The 19,903-nt window shown below is 39.9% G+C and overlaps 1 protein-coding gene across 3 annotated transcripts in view; it reads left to right on the top strand.

Annotated features, from left to right (window-relative positions):
* The window catches only part of CCDC186 (coiled-coil domain containing 186), a 51,915-nt gene that overhangs the window by 19,734 nt on the left and 12,278 nt on the right, over positions 1 to 19,903 (top strand). The window contains exons 1-10 of one of the 3 annotated variants that reach the window (XM_034776625.1): positions 565 to 685; positions 1,976 to 2,690; positions 5,235 to 5,361; positions 8,272 to 8,400; positions 9,424 to 9,636; positions 11,808 to 11,927; positions 13,288 to 13,413; positions 13,799 to 13,897; positions 15,229 to 15,315; positions 16,575 to 16,717. In XM_034776625.1, coding sequence (XP_034632516.1) covers positions 1,993 to 2,690; positions 5,235 to 5,361; positions 8,272 to 8,400; positions 9,424 to 9,636; positions 11,808 to 11,927; positions 13,288 to 13,413; positions 13,799 to 13,897; positions 15,229 to 15,315; positions 16,575 to 16,717 — 1,742 coding nt within the window. In that variant the 5' untranslated portion in view covers positions 565 to 685; positions 1,976 to 1,992. Of the gene's footprint in view, positions 1 to 564; positions 686 to 1,975; positions 2,691 to 5,234; positions 5,362 to 8,271; positions 8,401 to 9,423; positions 9,637 to 11,807; positions 11,928 to 13,287; positions 13,414 to 13,798; positions 13,898 to 15,228; positions 15,316 to 16,574; positions 16,718 to 19,903 lie in introns of those variants that run through there. The other 2 variants (XM_034776624.1, XM_034776626.1) reach the window with 2 other exon arrangements.

Genomic DNA, 19,903 nt, shown 5'->3' on the forward strand with positions numbered 1-19,903 from the left:
CAATGCAGTAACACCACCTCCCCAAACGGTGTTGAGCCATGGTCGACCTATTGAGGTCAATGTAATGTGAGTGTAGACACTGTGTGACCTATGTCAACCATAACAGTCCTCCAGTAGTTGTCCCACAGTGCCTGTCAGTGACCACTCTGGCCACAGTTGTGAACACCAATGCCAGGGTCATGGAGATCAGAAGTCATCCTCCCCCACACACACGTTAACGTTTATTTTTGAAATACTTTTTCCTGATTGCCCACCTAAGTGAGCACATCGTGCAGCTCTCCCTTGTTGCGAGCAACTGACCATGCCAGTTACATGCTTTAGATGTGCAGTTGCCTGGAGTAGACCGAGGCTCTGGGTCTGTGGGGAGATGAGACTGTGCAGACACCGCTTCAGCCCAGTCACAGAAATGGGAACATCTATGAAAAGATTGCACAGGGGATACTGGTGGAAGAGTACAACAGGAATCCGCCCTAGTGCTGTGTGAAAGCAAAGGAGCTGCAGCAGGCATAGTGCAGACTACATGGTAATAGTGTCTTGTACACCACCTCCATTCAGTCGTGACGGCACAGATTGTCTCCCCGCCTGTTCCCGATGATTGTCATCTTCAGCCGCTTCACCGCATTGCATCTTGCGTTGAAAGTGACGAGAGGAAAGTGTTTTGCGTCTCTTTGAAAGGGCCTGAAAAGTGAGTTGTCCTTTTTGAAAACAGCTGTTGTCTTCAGTATATCTTTTCTCCTATGTGTTCTGTTCCTGTAACTTCTATTCTCCACAGGCTTCCCTATCCATGTTGCCCAGGCATCTGATGCTCTCCCTGGCATGCTCCTCCTCCGATGTTGTCTCTGTCTGCCTCACTCTCTGCTCCCTTGTACGTTTTCCTCTTGTTCATGGCTGGCAGCTCCCGTGCAGCTGCTGGCTACCATCCCTGGGTGTAGTTCCTGTCTCCTCCTAATAGAGACAGCTGGGCAGGTGGCTCCACATTGTTTCCAGCTGCATTTACATATTATAGTGGAAAGCATTAAGGGTGGCTATGGATCACAGACCTGGTAAAGTTGATGGGTGTAGTAAGCACCCTTAATTCAAGCTAAAAGAGAAACCACCTAGATGTCCTTTTGTTTAGTGATAGCTGAAGCCATACAAGCTACTGCTCACGGTGCTGGCCAGCATGGCAAGGGCTGAGCAGAAGCTAAGCCATGTGTAGCCTGAGGGAGTTCCTTGGAGACTGACCGACTGAAAATACAGTAGCTGGGCATTGATCGGTTGCAGCTGCATGTGGGGAAGAAGGTGAAAAGAACCCCTCCCGTTTGCTGGGTCTAGAGACCTCCATACGTACTCAAGGGTCGCAACAAGCAAAGAACTGATCAGTCAGTACTTTGTGATGAGAAACTAGTGTACGTATGTGCACTCACTTACTGTGAAAGAGGAAAAACCTGTGGACTACCTGAAGGATTGTTATGGATGGCTGGTGGTTTCCAGTCTATAGCAAGAAACCTTGTACTCTAAGGAATCATTGTTGTGAATCTTTAAATCACCTTCATTGGCAAGCTTAAAATAAAACCTTTACAGTATTTTATTCTTTGGAAGCATTGTTTTTGCTATTTTTATCTGAAAGCAGGAAGTGCTTCGTTTTTGTTTTTAAAAAACACAGTAGAATGAACAAAACATTTGCCATCTCTACAGTTTCCTGCAAGAGTTATTGAAAGGGAGAAAAAAAAACTCCACTACATAAAAATTAAGTTAAATTTCAGTGTCTGATATCCTCCCCCATCCCCTGAACTTTTTTAAAATAAGAGATTTATAATTGTTGAAACAGAGAATGTTTAAAATGTTTAGCAGACAAAAACATTGGCTAACCATTGGCAATGTAAAACCAAATTATTCTCCTCCCTCCAGTGTCTGAACTTCCAACCAAGTATTCCCCCCCCCATTTTAATCTTGACTTTTTTAATGTAATATATTGTCCACATTTTCTTTCTAGATTCCTAAAACGGAAGGATGGAAGAGCGTTTACCGGAAATGCAGCGCATATTGGAGCCAGTCAGCCTCTCAAAGGAAGACAATACACCTTCCGGCTCATCAAGTAATGAGAGCACAAGCAAGACGTCTGAAGTGAAGGACTGCTCAGATGTTGGTTATACTGGTGATGAGGATTCCAGCTTGGAAAGGGAACCTAAATCTTTGGCATCAAACTACAATGTAACAGTTACTGACATAAGAGGGGATGGAGCCATAACTGAAGCACAGGAGCTGCCGCTTTCACCTGATTGTAGTGAAGGTGGGGACTGCTGTGCTAATACATGTTCTGAAAGACAAGTGGAAGACTCTGTGAATGCAGAACATTTGCCTGGTGAAGATTTTGAACAACAGGTTTCAAGAAGTAATGGCACAGAACAATCCCTAATGGAAATACTGCAGGAGCTAAGGGAGGAGTCTGACTTCACGAAAAAATCTAGCAATAGAATCTATTCAGAAAGCCCTTATGACACAGACTGCACCAAGAAACTTATTTCCACAATACAACAATCATCAACACAGGAGGCTTTGCTAGAAGAAATAGAATCTGAACTATTATCTACAGATTTTACGAAAGAGCGTAAGCTCCCAAATGGAATGAGGAAGGGTGAACATGCCTTGGCGACATTTGAAAAATGTGTGCAAGATAAATACCTCCAACAGGAGCAAACTATAAAGAAGTGAGTATCTAGATTAACCTCAGGACAAATAAGTGTGTACAAGAGTATCATTACTAGGGTGACCAGATGAGAGGAAAAAAATATCGGGACACATGTGGGGGAGGGGCCGCCAGGGGCGCGAAAAAAAAAAAAAAGTAGAGTGCTGCTGGCGGAGCAAAAACTCTCTATAAACATTCTAAATTTAATTTACAAATATGTACAATGAGTACAGCGAGACTTCTAACTTCTTGTTGAATGTGGCAGGAACTGAACAGATATTTGCTAATCCTTAATCTGAAATCCTTAGTCAGTTAGCCTACCGTTAGTTAGAATTCCTTTTTAAGTCCATCAAAGTACTGGTGACATGAATCCTTTGTCAAATATGATAAATTAATCCGCTCTAATTTTTATTCCGTTTCATGCTTATATCTCCTCCAGAAGAATTTCATCAGCTGTCCCAATTGTTAAACCAGTTATGATTGTTAACTTGAAGTTTCCTCTGCCAGTTTGAGATGGCCGAGTTTGGATTTTAAAAAGGAGGCTTGAAAAGGAAATCTTTAATTCTGTTCTCATAAAAATAAAAGCCCTTAATTGCTTAATACTTTTATGCATACATCTTCAAGCATCAAATAACATTGAAATAACATCTGGTAACACAGTAATAAGTTACAGGAAAGCTTTTGAAATTCTTAATTTACTGTATCTGTACAAAGTTTCCTACAATAAATTTTTGTACTAGAATTGTTAACTCAGTTTTTCTGAATGAAGATTGTTCAAACTCTCTCTCAGCTCACTGTTTGAATTCTTGGTTCTCCTTTTATCTTTCATATTGCTTTCTCTATATAACATGAGGGGTATTTGCTCACTTGAAAAACCTAACCTTCCTCTTTAAACTCTTTTCTGCTGACAGGGCTGGAAGTGAAAGTGGCTTTTATTTATATATTATATATTTATTAACTTCTTGTGGGAGGAACTGTGTTACCACAGTAATGGTTGACCACATTTAAAAAAAAAAAAAAATCTCCCAGAGAACTTCCCATTCAAAGCATGGGATTCTGGAGAGATCTGCTATGATTTTGGTAACCTTGCTCTACTAAGTGGGGAAAAAACTGACTTTGTGAGTCTGGCATGTGTACATTATGCATAAAGCAATTGCAAAGAATTTGGGAGTGTTTCGGGGAGTGGGAGTTGAAGACAGTGGGTGTCTAGATGGCAGAAATTCCAGGGTATTATGTACAAACAAGTTAGCTGGGTTTTACCTGTTTGTTTACTGTACCCCTCATTTGTAAATACTTGACTATAGCAGATCAGTCTTGTGTACTGATCACTGTCTTAAAAAGATGCAGACAAACCAGTGCTGCTTCTCTTCTGCCTTTTATACCCTTTCCAAAACAGTGAGCCCTGTAACTCCCTCCACTCCCTTAAGTGCCTTGGAGTTAGCCAACCTGTTTAGGTGCTTCTGAAAATCCCCCTTGGCGCCTGTCTGCATCTTTAGACTCCTACGTGCTTTGTAAATGGGGCCCTAAGGCACTTTTGAAAACTTTGCCCCTGAGTTATAGGTATAACTGTCTTCTGCATCACTTCTGAAATGGTGCAGTATGTAGCCCAAATCATCAACACAAATATGCTGTCATTTAGGCTACAGCTTTGATTCAGCCTTCAAACTGCTATCCTGTAAAGCAGTGGCTCTCAACCTTTCCAGACTACTGTACTCCTTTGAGGAATCTGATTTGTCTTGTGTACCCCCACGTTATACCTCACTTAAACTACTTGCTTACAAAAAAATCAGACCTAAAAATACAAAAGTGTCACCGCACACTATTACTGAAGAATTGCTTACTTTCTCATTGTTACTATATAATTAGAAAATAAATCAATTCGAATATAAATATTGTACTTACATTTCAGTGTATAGTCTATCGAGCAGTATAAACAAGTCATTGTCTGTATGAAATTTTAGTTTGTACTGACTTTGCTAGTGCTTTTTATGTAACCCGTTGTAAAACTAGGCACATATTTAGATGAGTTGATGTACCTCCTGGAAGACCTCTGCATACCCCCAGGGGCACATGTACCCCTGGTTGAGAACCACTGCTGTAAAGGAACAAACTATTTTAAAACATTTAAACTACCTAAGAGTGGGGAAGAGAAAACGATCTTGTGGTTAAGGGACCTGACTGGGTTCGATTTCTGGCTGTGTTGCAGGCTTCCTGTGTGACCTTGGGCAAGTCATATCACTCTGCACAACTGTAACGTGAAGATAATATCTGTGTGTTTACATCCATTGTTGTGACTCTACGCTTACGTGTTGGAAGTACTGTGGTGTCATGGTGATGGAGACCATGCAAGTAATCACTTACGTTAGTGCCTGCCACATTGTTAGTGTGGCATCAATTGCTGCACTGTAGCTAAGGGCCTGTCTGCAGTTTTGTAAAAGCCTTGCATATAGGGGAGTGCAACAAAGCTGTTCTGGGTTAAAAAGTACCTGTGCCCAATTGTTTGGACTACTTTTCCTTGTTTTCCACACAGACACCAAAGCAAAGCAATTTTATTTCATCTTTACAGATTGATTAAAGAAAACAAAAAGCATCAGGAACTGATTTTGGATATTTGTTCAGAAAAGGACAGGTTAAAAGATGAATTGAAAAAACGAACAGAAACAGAAAAGCAGCATCTCAACATTATTAAACAGGTACAGAAAACAAAAGAGCTGACTGTGCTGTCTAACCTTTCATTGACCTGTACATTTAACTGTCATTGATGTTAGTAGGAGTTTCTAGCCGGCATTGTGTGCGAGGCTGAGAACAAACGCCCAATGCTAATGTAGCCCAGGCATTTATTGACTCGTTCTTCCATCCCACAAAGCCTTATTAGTTTGTTGAAAGCACTTACTCCTATCTTTGGGTTCAAACCACTGAAATGTTAAGCATCTAAGTCTATTGTAGTCAATGGGAGTTGCACATGCTCGGCATCTCTGGGTATTGGGCTCCTTGGGCCCAATCCTGTAAGTGCCTTCAGTTCCCATTTGAAGATGACTGGATGACTAAACGGTAGCACAAGGTCTCATACTCAAATTGCAAAACGCAACCTTGGCATGCACTGTATATTGCATTTATCTGAAAATTATATTACTGTTTGGGGCTGCGTGTGTGTGTGTGTGTGTGAGGCCACCTTTAAGGATTATTTATTTGTTAGTTTAAATACTGTACTATATACAAATTGCCAGCTACAGATAACTATATAATCTCAAGATTAAAAGCTAAGGTTATAATTGAATCTGGGCATGCTGCAGCTGTTGACCACTTAAGGCAGGGGTTCTCAAACTTCACTGCACTGTGACCTCCTTCGGACAATAAAAATTACGACATGACCCGGGGGGCCAAAGCTGAAGCCCAAGGACTTCAGCTCCAGGCAGGGGGACTGTAACCTGAGTCCTGATGCCCGGGGCTGAAGCCCTCAGGCTTTGGTCCCGGACCCAAGTAAGTTTAAGACAGCCCTGGCAACCCATTAAACTGAGGTTCGGTACCCACTTTGGAGTCCCGACCCACAGTTTGAGAACCGCTGACTTAAGGCATTGTTGCAATTGGTGACATTAGAAGAATCTTAACGTATTAAAGAGTTGCACTCCCTCTTAGGACCAGGTATTGTGTGTAGATAGACAGAAGGAGGAATTTTCTACAGATGTCTCCACGAATAGCTTACAGAGATTCAGAAGAAATCTAAACAGTAATCTGTCCTCTTTCCTAATTGTTAGTGAAAATGAAAACAAACCCCTAAAGTTGAGAGATTAATTAGAAAAAGGGAGAAAATCTCTGATATATAAATATACTCTAGAATAGACACACTCTTCAAAAGAATGCTATTTAGGTATATATGCTCCATACAGATAAGAACAAATAATGTGTGGTACTTCAAGTTACTGTGTATGACCGAGGCATTTGAGAACTGTGTCTAACCAAAGAAATGTGTACTTGGTGTTTACTGGTGCAAAATATCACTAGTGTGGCATCCTATTGAATGTCATTACACATTTATAGGATTTGTTTGCTAGTGCTACTGCTGTAAGGGTTATGTGTTTATAACTTGACATTGAACTTGTTCTGTGGGGAAATAGTGTCCAAACTAATTTTTATATTTTAAAATCAATGTTAACGTTTTTAGTCATGCCATAGATCTGATTATTAATTTCTATGCCACACAGATTGGCAGGAGACCGTCTCAAGAGCTGTGTCAAAGCATTTTTGAATGCATTGAGGGTACAGAAGCTTTGTCTGTTTTCTGTGTATCTCAAAGCATTTTTGAAAGTACATAGCATGGATGGAAATGGAAATGACATTTAAAAAACATTACAAGCTAAATGGAAACAAACTTCTGCATAAACCAACAAATGCAGCTCATTCACTGTCCTTTGCTCATATTCCCCAGTGTCATTCAGTGATTGCATGAGAATCTTGGCTTTGCTTTGTGATATTTCATACCATATGTGCTGTAATGGAAAATGCTAATGATAAGTGGGCCTTTCTGTTACTACTGTTTAATTCCATTTGTCAGTTAAGTCAGATCTTTAATGCTTTTTAATATTGCACACTTTGGGATGATTCCAGAAGAGATTACTTTAAAGAAGTTATTCAAGTAGCTCTTTGATATTGCATCTTGAAATGGAACTTGGCAGCAACTAGATTCCTGTGTCGCAGTAACAGATTTAGGGGTGGGTTTTTGTTGTTGTTGCTCAATACATTTGTGAACAGGAAGTCCTTAGATAAGTATTTCCTTAGCTTGTCTGACATTCGGCAGAGTAAAATCATACAGCTCTAAAATGCGTTCACAACCGCAAGCAAAACCTGCTACCGAATGTGCATGCTTACACAAGTGTATTACATGTTTGTTTGTTTTGTTTTCATAATCACAGCTTTAGAGAGCAGGACTAAGTCCTTGACATGGTGACAAAACTGTTTTGTCTGATTCTTGCCTTTTGGACATGTATATCTTTATAGGCAACAGGGGCGGCTCCAGGCACCAGCACAGCAAGGTGGAGAATGGGGGTGGGGGGTGGTCGGAGTTGTGGGGGAGGGAGACTCCGCGAGCTGTACTTTAACTGTAAAAGAACCGCATGTGGCTCACGAGCCACGGTGTGGCCACCACTGGTTTATAAGAACCTCAAAATTTGACCCATTTCTCTTTACCTTTTCACATAGTAATTTATTCTAGTCCAGAGGTTATGCTTAATACAGACGCTCCCTGACTTACACAAGCATTCCGTTCTGGAACGTCTTGCGTAAGTTGGGAACGTATCTCTAACAATTACACACACACACCAAAAAAAAAGCGTACGGAATTTTTTCTGTAAGTGCGGAAACCCGGGGAGCGTCTGTGTGGTGCAATAAGCCCTTGACAGATGATGATCTCAGTTCCTTTCATCTTTAGTATTGTAATACAAAAGCTGGGCTGTTACTAGTGATTGTTGCAGTTTGATTAGAGTTTGGCAAGTGCAGTGTATATTTTAAAAATCCTGTAACATCTAATTTGTAAGAAATGTTTGTACAAAACTTGATGGAATCTTTACTGACTTTTCTATAATTATCTGCTAATGTTTGCTTTGCAGTTAGAATCAAGAATAGAAGAGCTTAAAAAAGAAGTTAAAACTGCTAAAGACAAACTTGTAACACAAGATGCTGCAGTCAAAAATACTATTCAGCAATTGCATAAAGAGATGGCATTTCGTATGGACCAGGTAATTTTTGAATTCCTTTGAAGTTTTAATAATTGAATCTCTCATTAAAGAATCAGCTTGCTGTAGGAAACATTCACAGCCTGAGCGTTGCAGTCAGTAGGTATGTTGAAAATTGATACACCAAGGCTTCCAAAATGTTTTTTAATTAATAAGATTCAGTTACTCAGGCATTTTCAAGCTTTCAAGTATTTGTAACCTTTTGTAGAGCCACTAACACTCACATAGGCTTGTCTGGCCATGCTCTTTCATTTGTGTATTTATATGTAAAAATGAGCCCTGGAATGGTAATTTCCCTGTAAATTTTGATTTGATCAACATTTACGTTGCTTTTGAATGGAGGAAGAAGTCCGCAATTATGTACACTTACCAGTGAAACCTGATCTTTTCAAGCACAAGTAAAAAGATACGAAGAAATATTTTCACCTCATTTTATGTTGCTGGAAGGTCATCTGTTTTCTCCCTTAAGATTTTGCTAAGCCAAAGGCTTTCTCTGTGTTACAAGAATTTTTGAACATAGTTTTCGTTTTGTTCAATGAAACAATAATAGCAATATCTGGACCACAGAGTTTCTATGTGAGAAATGATGTACAGCTGAATAGTAATAGTTAAATTATTTGTTAAAATATTTACAATAACTGAGGAATGGAACTGGCTAGCTGCGAAAATATTTTTCCATTTAGGAGTTATCAAATATATATTCTCCATTTAGGAGTCATCAAATACATTCCAATGGCACCAGCCTGCTGGTTATGCAGCTAAAGTAAAATATTTAGCTTTTAGCTTGCAAATACTTAAACACATACCTGTAGTTACAACTCTGAGTAGTCCCATTTAAATCAGCGGGACTGCTCATGGTAGTAATGTTAAGCCAGTGCGTACCTTGCTTGCAGAATTGGGGACTTTAAGACTTGCCTTCAGTTATGTTTTGATTACTGTGTTGGAGAATTGTGAGTATCCATTGTTCATGTATAAAAACTATCATCAGTGAAATGTAAACTTATGGCTGAATTTAAATTTTTAAAGGCAAACAAAAAATGTGAAGAGGCACGCCAAGAAAAGGAAACTATGGTGATGAAGTATGTTCGAGGAGAAAAAGAGTCTCTAGATCTCCGAAAGGAAAAGGAGTTACTGGAGAGAAGACTAAGAGATGCAAATAAAGAAATTGAAAAGCATGTGAATAAAATCAAGCAACTTTCTCAGGAAAAAGGAAGATTGCACCAGCTCTATGAAACCAAGGTACTTTTAAAGAAATGGTTAAAAGCACTATTTAAATAATCAGAAAAGCACTTGTGTCACCTTTCATGTAATAATTATGATATCTTATTAAGTTTCCTTTTACTGTGTGGCTGCAGAAGACCCATTTTATGTCAATATTTTTTTTGGGGGGGATTGAGCTTCTATTGTCATCTTCCAGAGATTCCTATGTGTTCTTCTGAACTGAAGTTTGTAGCGTGCTAACAGCACCATTTTTTTTTGCAGCCATTATATTACAGATAATCACTTTATAAATCTTCACTGCTTGTAAAATAACACCGTAGAATTTTTTCTTCCCCTATGGCTGTCCATACTGGTTTTTTAAAATTGGTTTTTAGAGAATCAAGTAAATAAATAGGCCAAGTCATCAAAGCCTGCACTCCTTTTTGGAAGTCAATGAGAGCTCCACACACATGCTGCAGTAACTATATCCGGACCGTTCCCTTGTACTCTTCCACAGGATTGTTTGACTGAATTTGAGGCATCTGTGCAGATATGTTCCTTACAGTACTAAGGTTCAGCAAATTCTCATTACAAGTACAGTGTCAAGGCAAGAGACAAACATTTAAACTATCAGCAGTCTCAAAATTTTAAAATGTAATAACTGTCTAAACTATTTAAAAAAACAACAACTGACTTTGTGCTCCTGAAAGATCCAGTATTCTCCCCAAAACAGAGAGGGTTCAGACTACGCTGATGGATTTGATCATGATCATTGGTCCAAGCAATCATTGTTCACAAGAGGAAGATCAAAAAAACCATCTTATTGAAACTTGAGAACTTTGGTTCCTGGAGCATAGCTTTTATGTATGTCGTTGCCATTTCTGCTCCTAAGAATTAAACAGATTGGAATGGACAGCGTGACCTGTTCAGGTCGGCAAAACAGACCTACCAGCTACGTTTTAACTTCTGGCTTAACAGTCAGAACGACATTGCTTGGAGACTTATATTAGAGTTCAGAGTGGTAGCCATGTTAGTCTGTATCAGCAAAAAGAACAAAGAGTACTTGTGGCACCTTAGAGACTAACAAATTTATTTGGGCATAAGCTTTCGTGGGCTAGAACCCACTTCATCGGATGCATACAGTGGAAAATACAGTAAGAAGCTTATGCCCAAATACATTTGTTAGTCTCTAAGGTGCCACAAGTACTCCTGTTCTTTATATTAGAGTGATTCTGCTGCCCTCACATGGTGCTTTTGTAAACCTGTTTTAGTTAAGGTAGATCTGTTACTTCAGAAATACTATTTGGCTGCTGGGATTATATTATAATGCGCAGGTTTTTTAATTGAAAATATTAGTTTGTAGCTGTTGGTATCTAAGGTTATCTCAGTAATATGCTTTGCTGATTAATACCACTTGATGTTCACTTGAAGAAAAATAGAGTGGTGGTTTGTGTGGTGTACATTTATTGGCCAACAATCACTGTTGCTCTTCACCTTGTGTAGTCATTTACATCAGTGCAAAGTGTGTCAAACAATAGCAGTCTGATTCGATAGTGTTTTACACCCACTTTGGACTGATGTAAACGACTATATTTAGGTGCAGCCTAATGGTACCCGACCCATTATATCTGGGCAGTTGGCATCTCGTTATTTGAACAATTTACACTCCCCCCCCCAATAATTGTCCATGTAGTCAAATATCCAATTTACACAATGCTTCTGTCAGACTACCCACAAAAGTTAGTAAACCTCACATTTTCTGCTATATCGTCCTACAGTTTGACTCCCCTCCGGCCCTTAAGCCTGCAAAAAGAAAAAGGGGCTTTCCCATTTGTCCAGAAGATCAGTATGTCTACTCTGTCATGGATCTATGCAATTCTAGTCAAAAGAGTCTTCCTGGAAAACAGTCTGATATAAACTGTCTCAATTAATCAAGGTTGCTTCAGCTAGAACATCTCTGATCACAAATGTGGCAATACCGCACACGGATAGAGAGGCATCTCTCACTGGGAGTCCAGACATAGACAATTAAGGTTTTAAGACCCAGTCCTGTAAACCCTTAATGTGGCTAACAGTATGCAGTTTTTTGCAGGTTCAGGGCCTTATAGATGAAAATCTGTACTTATCACTCATGTCTGAGTCTAATTCTATAGCTGTATATTTAAAATCAATAAAATGTAATCTGTGGATGTTTGGTTTTGTTTTTTCAGGAAGGCGAAGCCACTAGATTCAACCGAGAAATAGAAAAATTGAAAGAAGAAATCAGTTCTCATACAATCAAAGTAAAATGGGCCCAAAACAAATTGAAAACTGAAATGGATTCACACAAGGTTAGTAAAGCAATACCATGAAGTCAGATCGTAATGAGTCCAATATAGTTGCTATGCCATTTTCTTGCTTAGTAGCACTAAAATCGATAAAAAATCGTTGTTTTTTTTTTAACTTGGTAATCTACAGCTGGATTTTGAAATAGTACTTTAAAGATAGTGATATTGAAGTGGAAAATGTGAAAGGATAGAATGTATCAGTTTTCTCAACCTGGGATGGGTTTAGGGTGCAAGTGCAGGGCCAGTGTTCGGTGGTGGCAAGCTGGGGAATTGCCTGGGGCCTCATGCCACAGGGAGCCCCGCCAAGCTAAGTAACATGCTTCAGTCCCAGGCAGCGGGACTTGGGCTTGGGCTTGGGCTTGGGTTTAGGTTTAGGTTTAGGCTTAAGCCCACCACCCAGGGCTGAAGCATGTAATTTAGCTTTGCAGGGCCCCCTGTGGTGTGGGAGCCCGGGGAGTTCCCTGCTTGCCACTTCCTAATGCTGGTTCTGAGTATTAATTATATTTAAGGTAAGGGGTTACAATTTTTTCAAGTCTTAATAGTGAAGCCACTTTTATTTTATTTATTTTTAAATCCAAGGGGGTTTGCCAGCACAAAAGATTGAGAAACACTGGAATATATCCAATATTTCTGCTTTACTCTGATTTGCAAGAGTGCTTTTAATTTAGTCCGTCATAACACAGTGTGAGTGACACAATCCTTGCTAAGAATTTCTTCTCTCACTTCTCCTGAACAAGTCAGTTCAGAATGTGGGCACGGTCTAAATCACAAACTGTAACAGTCTGATTGGAGAAGAGGACAGCAACTGGACATGGTTCCTTGCACTTGGTTCTCTTTAAATATGTATATTGCGGAAACAGAGAGAGCTTAATTGCCATAAGGACAGAGAGATATTACAACTAGATCCTCGCTCTGAAGAGCTTACAGCTGTGTTAGTGAATGAAGGATGGGATGGGAAGTAACAAATTGTTGTGATTGAACAGTGAAGTTTTCAGTTATATGATTTTTGTTTGGAGATAATGAGTCAGCCACTACAGGCCACTTGTTTTTTCAGTGTTACCAAAGGAGCCTTCAATTTGGCTCATGGTAATATGCCTATAGGAACACAGTGGGAAAAGCAGATTTTCACTCAAAGTTTTTGAGATGTGGTGTTGCTGTTCTGGAGAGCCATTAACAGATGATTTAACAGTTGGTGGTGCAGCACTTTCTAAGCAAATATTATGACTGTCAATAAAATCATGAGTTGAAACTCTACTAGAATTGAAAACATTCTGGTGATCACTCCCTTTTTTCCCCTCTAATTCAGAATCTTGCTCTGTGACACTCCGTAGGTTCAAATAGTTATTCATGGTTTATTTTCTAGGAAACCAAAGATCGACTCAAAGATGCAACCACAAAGTTAACTCAAGCAAAAGAGGAGGGAGACCAAATACGGAAAAACTGCCAAGAAATGATAAAAACATATCAAGTAGGCATACTTTCTCATGAGGTGAAATTAACATGTTTAACATCTGATTTTTTTTTCTTATTTTCATCTTAAATTGTAATAAAGTGAAAAATTATTGCATGCATGCATGCTATGTGAGATGTCATGCCATTAAATTTATAAATGTCAATGATTAGAGATAACTAAAAAAGAAATTAGGAAAAAAGTGAGATCTTGAGTCAGGTTTCGCTGGAGTGCAATGTGTTTTTATATGTTCAAAACTACTATCTATGGTAGTACAAATTACAGATAGTCAGTGATAAGAATGTGTGTCTTCTGTGTTCATAAAATACATAAAAAGGTTGTTTGTTTGTTGGTTTAAAAAAAGCTCAAATTAATTTTATTTATTTATTTATTTATTTATTTGCATTTCTTCCAATTCAACTAGGAGTCAGAAGAAATTAAATCAAATGAATTGGATGCAAAGCTCCGAGTAACAAAGGGAGAACTAGAAAAACAAATGCAGGAAAAGTCTGAGCAGCTGGAGGTAAACTGTTGCTGTTGTTGTTATTATTGTTGTTTTTATTATAATTATAGGCAGTATGACTAGGATCTGTTAACACTAGAGTACACTCCCTTTCAAAACCTGGCATTAAACCTAGGATTCCACAGGCCTTGTCTACACTTACCGGGGATCGATGTTGCTGCGATCGATTCAGCGGGGGGTTGATTTAGCAGGTTTAGTGAAGACCTGTTAAATAGACTGCAGAGCGCTCTCTGGTCGACTCCAGTGCTCCACCGGAAAGAGAAGAATAAGGTAAATTGATGGGAGACTGTCTCCTGTCAATGCAGCATGGTGTAGATACCACAGTAGGTCGACCTAAGCTATGTCAACTCTAGCTATATTATTCACGTAGCTGGAGTAGTGTAACTTGGGTCTACTTACCTCAGTATTGTAGACAAGGCCTGAGTCTTAACATTCCTTTTCTGTCTAACTAATAGCTATGGAACCCTCTGACAAAATGTCTCATCCCCCTCTAGTGGCAGGTCCAACAAGCCTAACCGCTTTCAGCTGCTACCATTTACTGTTAGCTCAAGTGGTAGAGCACTGTTTGTGGATGAAGATATCCCAGTCCTGTTTGATGATGCATCTTGGAGTTCAATGTGATTCAACATGATGAAACATCTGGGGTTTTTTTAGTTGGCCTTTTGAAAAAACCCTAAGAAATTACATCCCCAAAAAATGATGTTAAGAGAACATTAAGATTGCAAAGTCAAGCACTCAAAAATTAGGAAATGCCAGGATTAAGATTGTCTGTGCAACTTTAATTTGGCCTCTTGTGCACATTGTATTATGATGTAATCATTAGTTACATGATCGCATACTATTTTTTGCACAGGACTCTGGGCTGATATTTATTAACTTTTGAGTGCTTGCTTTTGTAACTTTAAAGTTCTTTTAACAGAGTTATTTTGTGGATGTAACTTCTTATTCAGTTGGAATTAATATTCTAGGCAAATTAACTAAGGATAAATACTTCTCTCCATGTGTAAGTGTGTAAGTAACACCCTTACTGTTAGGGTGACCAGATGTCCCGAATTTTATAGGGACAGTCCCAGTATTTGGGGCTTTGTCTTATATATGAGCCTATTACCTTCCACCCCCGTCCCGATTTTCCACACTTGCTATCTGATCACCTTACTCACTGTTATGAAGTATACATACTCTGATACCATGGTGATGGGCATGGTTGACAACCCAGGCAATTAGGCAGGCAGCAAATAAGTTCTCTGTTGGTAGGTGTAGTCTTACAATGGATGAGGGCATTCTGTGCCCCCTAAAATTACAGTGTTGTGATGCTTTCTCCCTTTAAAAAGGTACACTATGCCAAAATAAAAGAACTTGAGGACCTGAAGAGAACATTTAAAGAGGGTATGGATGAGCTGCGCACACTAAGAACAAAGGTAACTAAAGAGTTCTCTCTTGCCACGGTGGAGCATAAGGATTTTGAAAACAGATCCTATTGTATCTGGCTAGTTTATATAAAGAGCAAGAATACATCGTGATCTGGTGTAGAGATTTGTCAGCATGAATTCAGGATGGCTGCATTACTCCTAAGTAGGGCTCCGTGTCTGTCACAGAGGTTGTGGAAGTCACAGATTCCGTGACTTCCTGCGACCTCCATGACTTCTGCAGTGGCCAGTGTGGCTGACTCCAGGGCTGCCCAAGCAGCTGGCCTTGGGACCAGATGCTCAGGCAGCCCTGGGGACAGCCACACCAGCTGCTCTTGGAGTTCGTGAGAAATCGGCCTTTAAACTTTTATTGGTGCAGGACTGAATAAATAACGAATCTGGGTCTTAGAGCAGTGTCCGTTGGGAGAGCATTGTACATATTGAGGCTTTGTGTTTGTTTTGTTTTTATTTTGTTTTTTAAACAGTGGCTAGTATTCTTGGAGATTTGAAATGTTAGCATTTGTCCTGGTATAGGTAGGTCAGTGTGCAGAGTATAGGTTTGGAGGCCAAAAGTGCATGATAGATAGATCACTACCATCTGTGTGGGGGTGTTTCTGTATGTACCTCTAAGTGCAATATACGGATCATTGCACACAGATTTTTTTTTTTCCTAATGGAGCTGGCCCAGAGGGGTTCTGCCAGCACAATATATTGCCTTGCAAGAGATCAGAGTACAGCTGCATTTTGGGAGTGTACTAGAGGCTGCACACTAGGCCTCTGAGAGCACGTGAGGAAGTGCCACACATCACTGATGAGCAACCTGTCTATCAATCTGTTGGCCAGTTCAAGAGCAGCATGGACTAGCTCTGTAGGGAGAAGCATTCAGTTCTTAGACAGAAGCATGGTGACCATGACGTGGATTGGCCTTGGTAACTGTAGGAAGATGAAACTGCAGCTTGGCTTGGGTCCACCCATATGTGTGGGTTTATGAATCTTTTGAAGGGGATGGTATTATCCCTATTTAAAGCTTGTATGACGTGACCATTTTTAGAAGCTAATTCTTATAGCTGTTACGTTTTTATGTGACTGAACTTCTATTTTAGCTTTTGATCTGTGAAATAGTTTTGCATCTGATTTTATACATTGTTCAAAACCTGTACTACCGTAACTGTGGTTAGAGCTTTAGACCTATTGGATGAAACGTACTCTCTTCTGAAGTTTGGCAGGAAAATAACCAATTTACAATTAAGATTATGTTCTTTTGCACTTAGGTAAAGTGTCTGGAGGATGAACGGTTGAGAACAGAAGATGAATTATCAAAGTACAAAGAAATTATTAATCGGCAGAAGGCCGAGATTCAGAATTTACTGGATAGAGTGAAAATTGTAGATAAGCTGCAGGAGCAACATCAAAGGTATAAATTAAAGATTTTAAAGAATGTGTTTGATTATACAGATTTCTGTTTTGGACCTGGAGCATTTCTGTGCTTTAAAAGTATTGCTGCCTTTACAACGTACTGTTCTGGGGGTGTACTCAGAGAATCTGTATCCTCTCCAAGCTGTGGCGTGTTCCTCGTAGAACCTTTATAAATTATGTAGTTTTACTGGCACCCAAGAGCAATACTTTGAAACCTGACAGTTCTAGGGTTAACTGATAGCTGTAACAAATTACTTTTGAAATAGTATGGGGCAAAATTAATCTCTGTGGTAACTCCATTGACTTGGGTAGCGTTCCAATAGGGATGAATTCAGTCGCTGGTCCCTAATAATTTAACTAGATTTCAGTAAAAGTGACAGATATGGTGTAGGGTGGATGGTAATAGGTTGCGTAACACTGCTCATTCTACTGCTGACTCTGGACAGCCTCCATTCAGGGAAATCAGCCAATGCTCATTTTATTGAAGGGATGAGAGAAATGGAGCCAGTGTCCCCAGTATTTTGGAGATGGGAAGGGGAGAGGTTGCTGAGCTGGGAAGATCAGCCCTCTCTGAATGTGATGGATAAATTAAAGTATTATAAAAATACAAACTTAAAAATCTTCTTTAACATATGATGCATTAATTTATTATATTAACTAATACTTATGAGCATTTGTGTCAATTAAAAACCCTAGCATCAGTTCAGCTGTAACAAATGCCATTGCTTCAAGGAAGTGAAGGAGCTGATTCTCCTTTCACTTGCACCAGTTTGACAGTGGTGTAGTTTATTTCACTGCCATGTAGCTAATACAGATTTACAGCCCTGTAAGTTAGAGGAGACCATCTGAGCAGTGTCTGAGCATAATCATATTTCCATACGGTACATGTGAACTAGAGCAAAAACACATACTATCCATTTTAATGGTGTGACGAAATGGGACTGTTCTTAATGTTTCCTCTGAATACTGTGTGAGTGCCTCAGTTTCCCCTATGCATTTCTTAAGTCTCTAGGTGGTGGGATAAAGGCCAGTATGCATAAATGGCCGGCACTCTGTCTCCTAGCAACAAATGGCTGGGGCCCTTCCCCCCTGCAAGGGGATAGCTAAAGGTGAACAAAGAGATCAGGTGACCTCCTGGCCCGGGAAAGAGACAAAGGCCAGAAAGGAGGGGCTGGAGGGCTTTTCAGTTTGGAGCTGGCTGGGGACGGGGAGTGAGTGCAGATGGGGTTGTCTGGCTCGCTGGGCCCTAGAATGGACCTAGCTGAGGGGTTCCATTCTCTGGACCTACAAGCTCTGTTTTAGACCGTGTTCCTGTCATCTAATAAACCTCTGTTTTACTGGGTGGCTAAGAGTCACGTCTGACTGCGAAGTGGGGGTGCGTGCAGGACCCTCTGGCTTCCCCAGGACCCCGCCTGGGCGGACTTGCTGTGAGAAGCGCACGGAGGGGCATATGCTGAATGCTCCAAGGTCAGACCCAGGAAGGTGAAGCCTTGTGAGCTTCTTGCCCTGAAGACAGTCTGCTCCAAGGGAGAGGAAGCTCCCCAAAGTCCTGACTGGCTTTGTGGGGAGCAGTTCCAGAGCATCGCCCGGGGACTCCGAGACACATGGATTCTGACAATGTTGCATAAATGGAGGCAGATGACCATTGTTTAAACAGAAACACTCACATGTGCTTGTGGGATTTGTAAGCAATTTTCATTTGAAGTTGAACAGCATTTAATCAATTATCTGCTTTCCTTATGGTTTATACAACTAAACATTTTCAGTTCCTTATATAGACCTTGGCTCCCAAAAACATCATGAAGTTTTCTAGAAAACTTCAGTCAGTCAGTCTGACACCTTCAGTTTACACCTTGATCAATATCAGTTACTCATCAACTACAGGAGGGCTAATACATTTTCTTCCTCCTCTGCTGATGTTTGAATAAATATTTGACTAGGAATTTCATTAGGTTGGGTGGGAGGAAGAATGGAAAGCAGGGCTTTCTAATTCTTTGCATTTTAATTTACATTAATATTTAATGTATTTTATAGATACACAGGGCAAAATACATGTTGTTCGGTGCTATTAGTGTTTGATCTAGAAGAGGCCGACCCTGCAGTGACAGAAATTGCAGGCGGATGGCCAGTTGCAGGATAGGGGGCATCTGCTAGCATAAAAGTAGCTAGAGAAAGTTGTAGCCTTGCTCTAAATTTTGTTTTAATCACCTTTGCTAGTGTATGTCTGAATGGAGGTTGTATAACCACTGCTCTGTTTTGCGAGGGTAGTGTTTTAAATAACACTTGCATATTCTGTAAAATGAAGTTGCTGGATGCAGGGTATTTTACCCTAACATGCCCAAATTGCTTCATGCTGGCTTGTGGCCTTTAGGATTTTTGTTGTTCTTGTTGTTAAGCATAGTGAAACAACCTAGTTAGAAATGTGCAATGGGAAAACAGCCTCCTCCAAAGGGTATGGGAGGAACTGGAAATATAAATGGGGTTAGTGTAAGGAAAATAGCTGACTTCAACCCAGTGTACTGCTGTAATTCATTGTATGTTTTTCTAAAAGGGCAAACAAGATACTTGGCTGTATTAGCATAGAAGAGAATGAGACAAAGGAGGCAATAAATGATTTACATTTCCTAGCTGGAATACAATGCCAACCACACTTTTTGTGGCCACCAGACTAGCAATATGGTCACCATGCTACCAGTCACCATACTGTGGCCATAGAGATGGTGCAGCTTATATCAATGTGGATAATGCCAAGTTTCAGCTATCTAGTTTTATAAGATTTGGGCTTCATTTTCAAAATGATGAATAGGTGTGGAGAATACAGTTGAGTTCATCCAAAAATGGATAAGCATGATGGCCTAATGATTTTATTTCTTCTTTAAACGCAGTGTGACTTGAACATCTTAAAGTTACCTGCAGAGAAATTTTTTTAAATGGGCCTGCGCCTTTTTTGCGATATAATAAGTACATGTAACTTGGTTTGGGTTTTGACTTGCTCTTTTCTCCCTTACTGGGGAGAGTAGTGGTATTTTTACATTAGTTCGGGTCTTGTCCAAGCTAGATTTCTCTCTAGTGACTGGAGGACTTGTGAAATAATATCACAAATGCAACTCAGAGGGGAAAGGGATATTTAGTATGTTCCTAAAACTTGTTTTTGGCATCACTTTAGCCTCAATGTCTAACAGGA

Source organism: Trachemys scripta, chromosome 7 (assembly GCF_013100865.1).
Source record: "Trachemys scripta elegans isolate TJP31775 chromosome 7, CAS_Tse_1.0, whole genome shotgun sequence".
NCBI classification, from domain to species: domain Eukaryota; kingdom Metazoa; phylum Chordata; order Testudines; family Emydidae; genus Trachemys; species Trachemys scripta.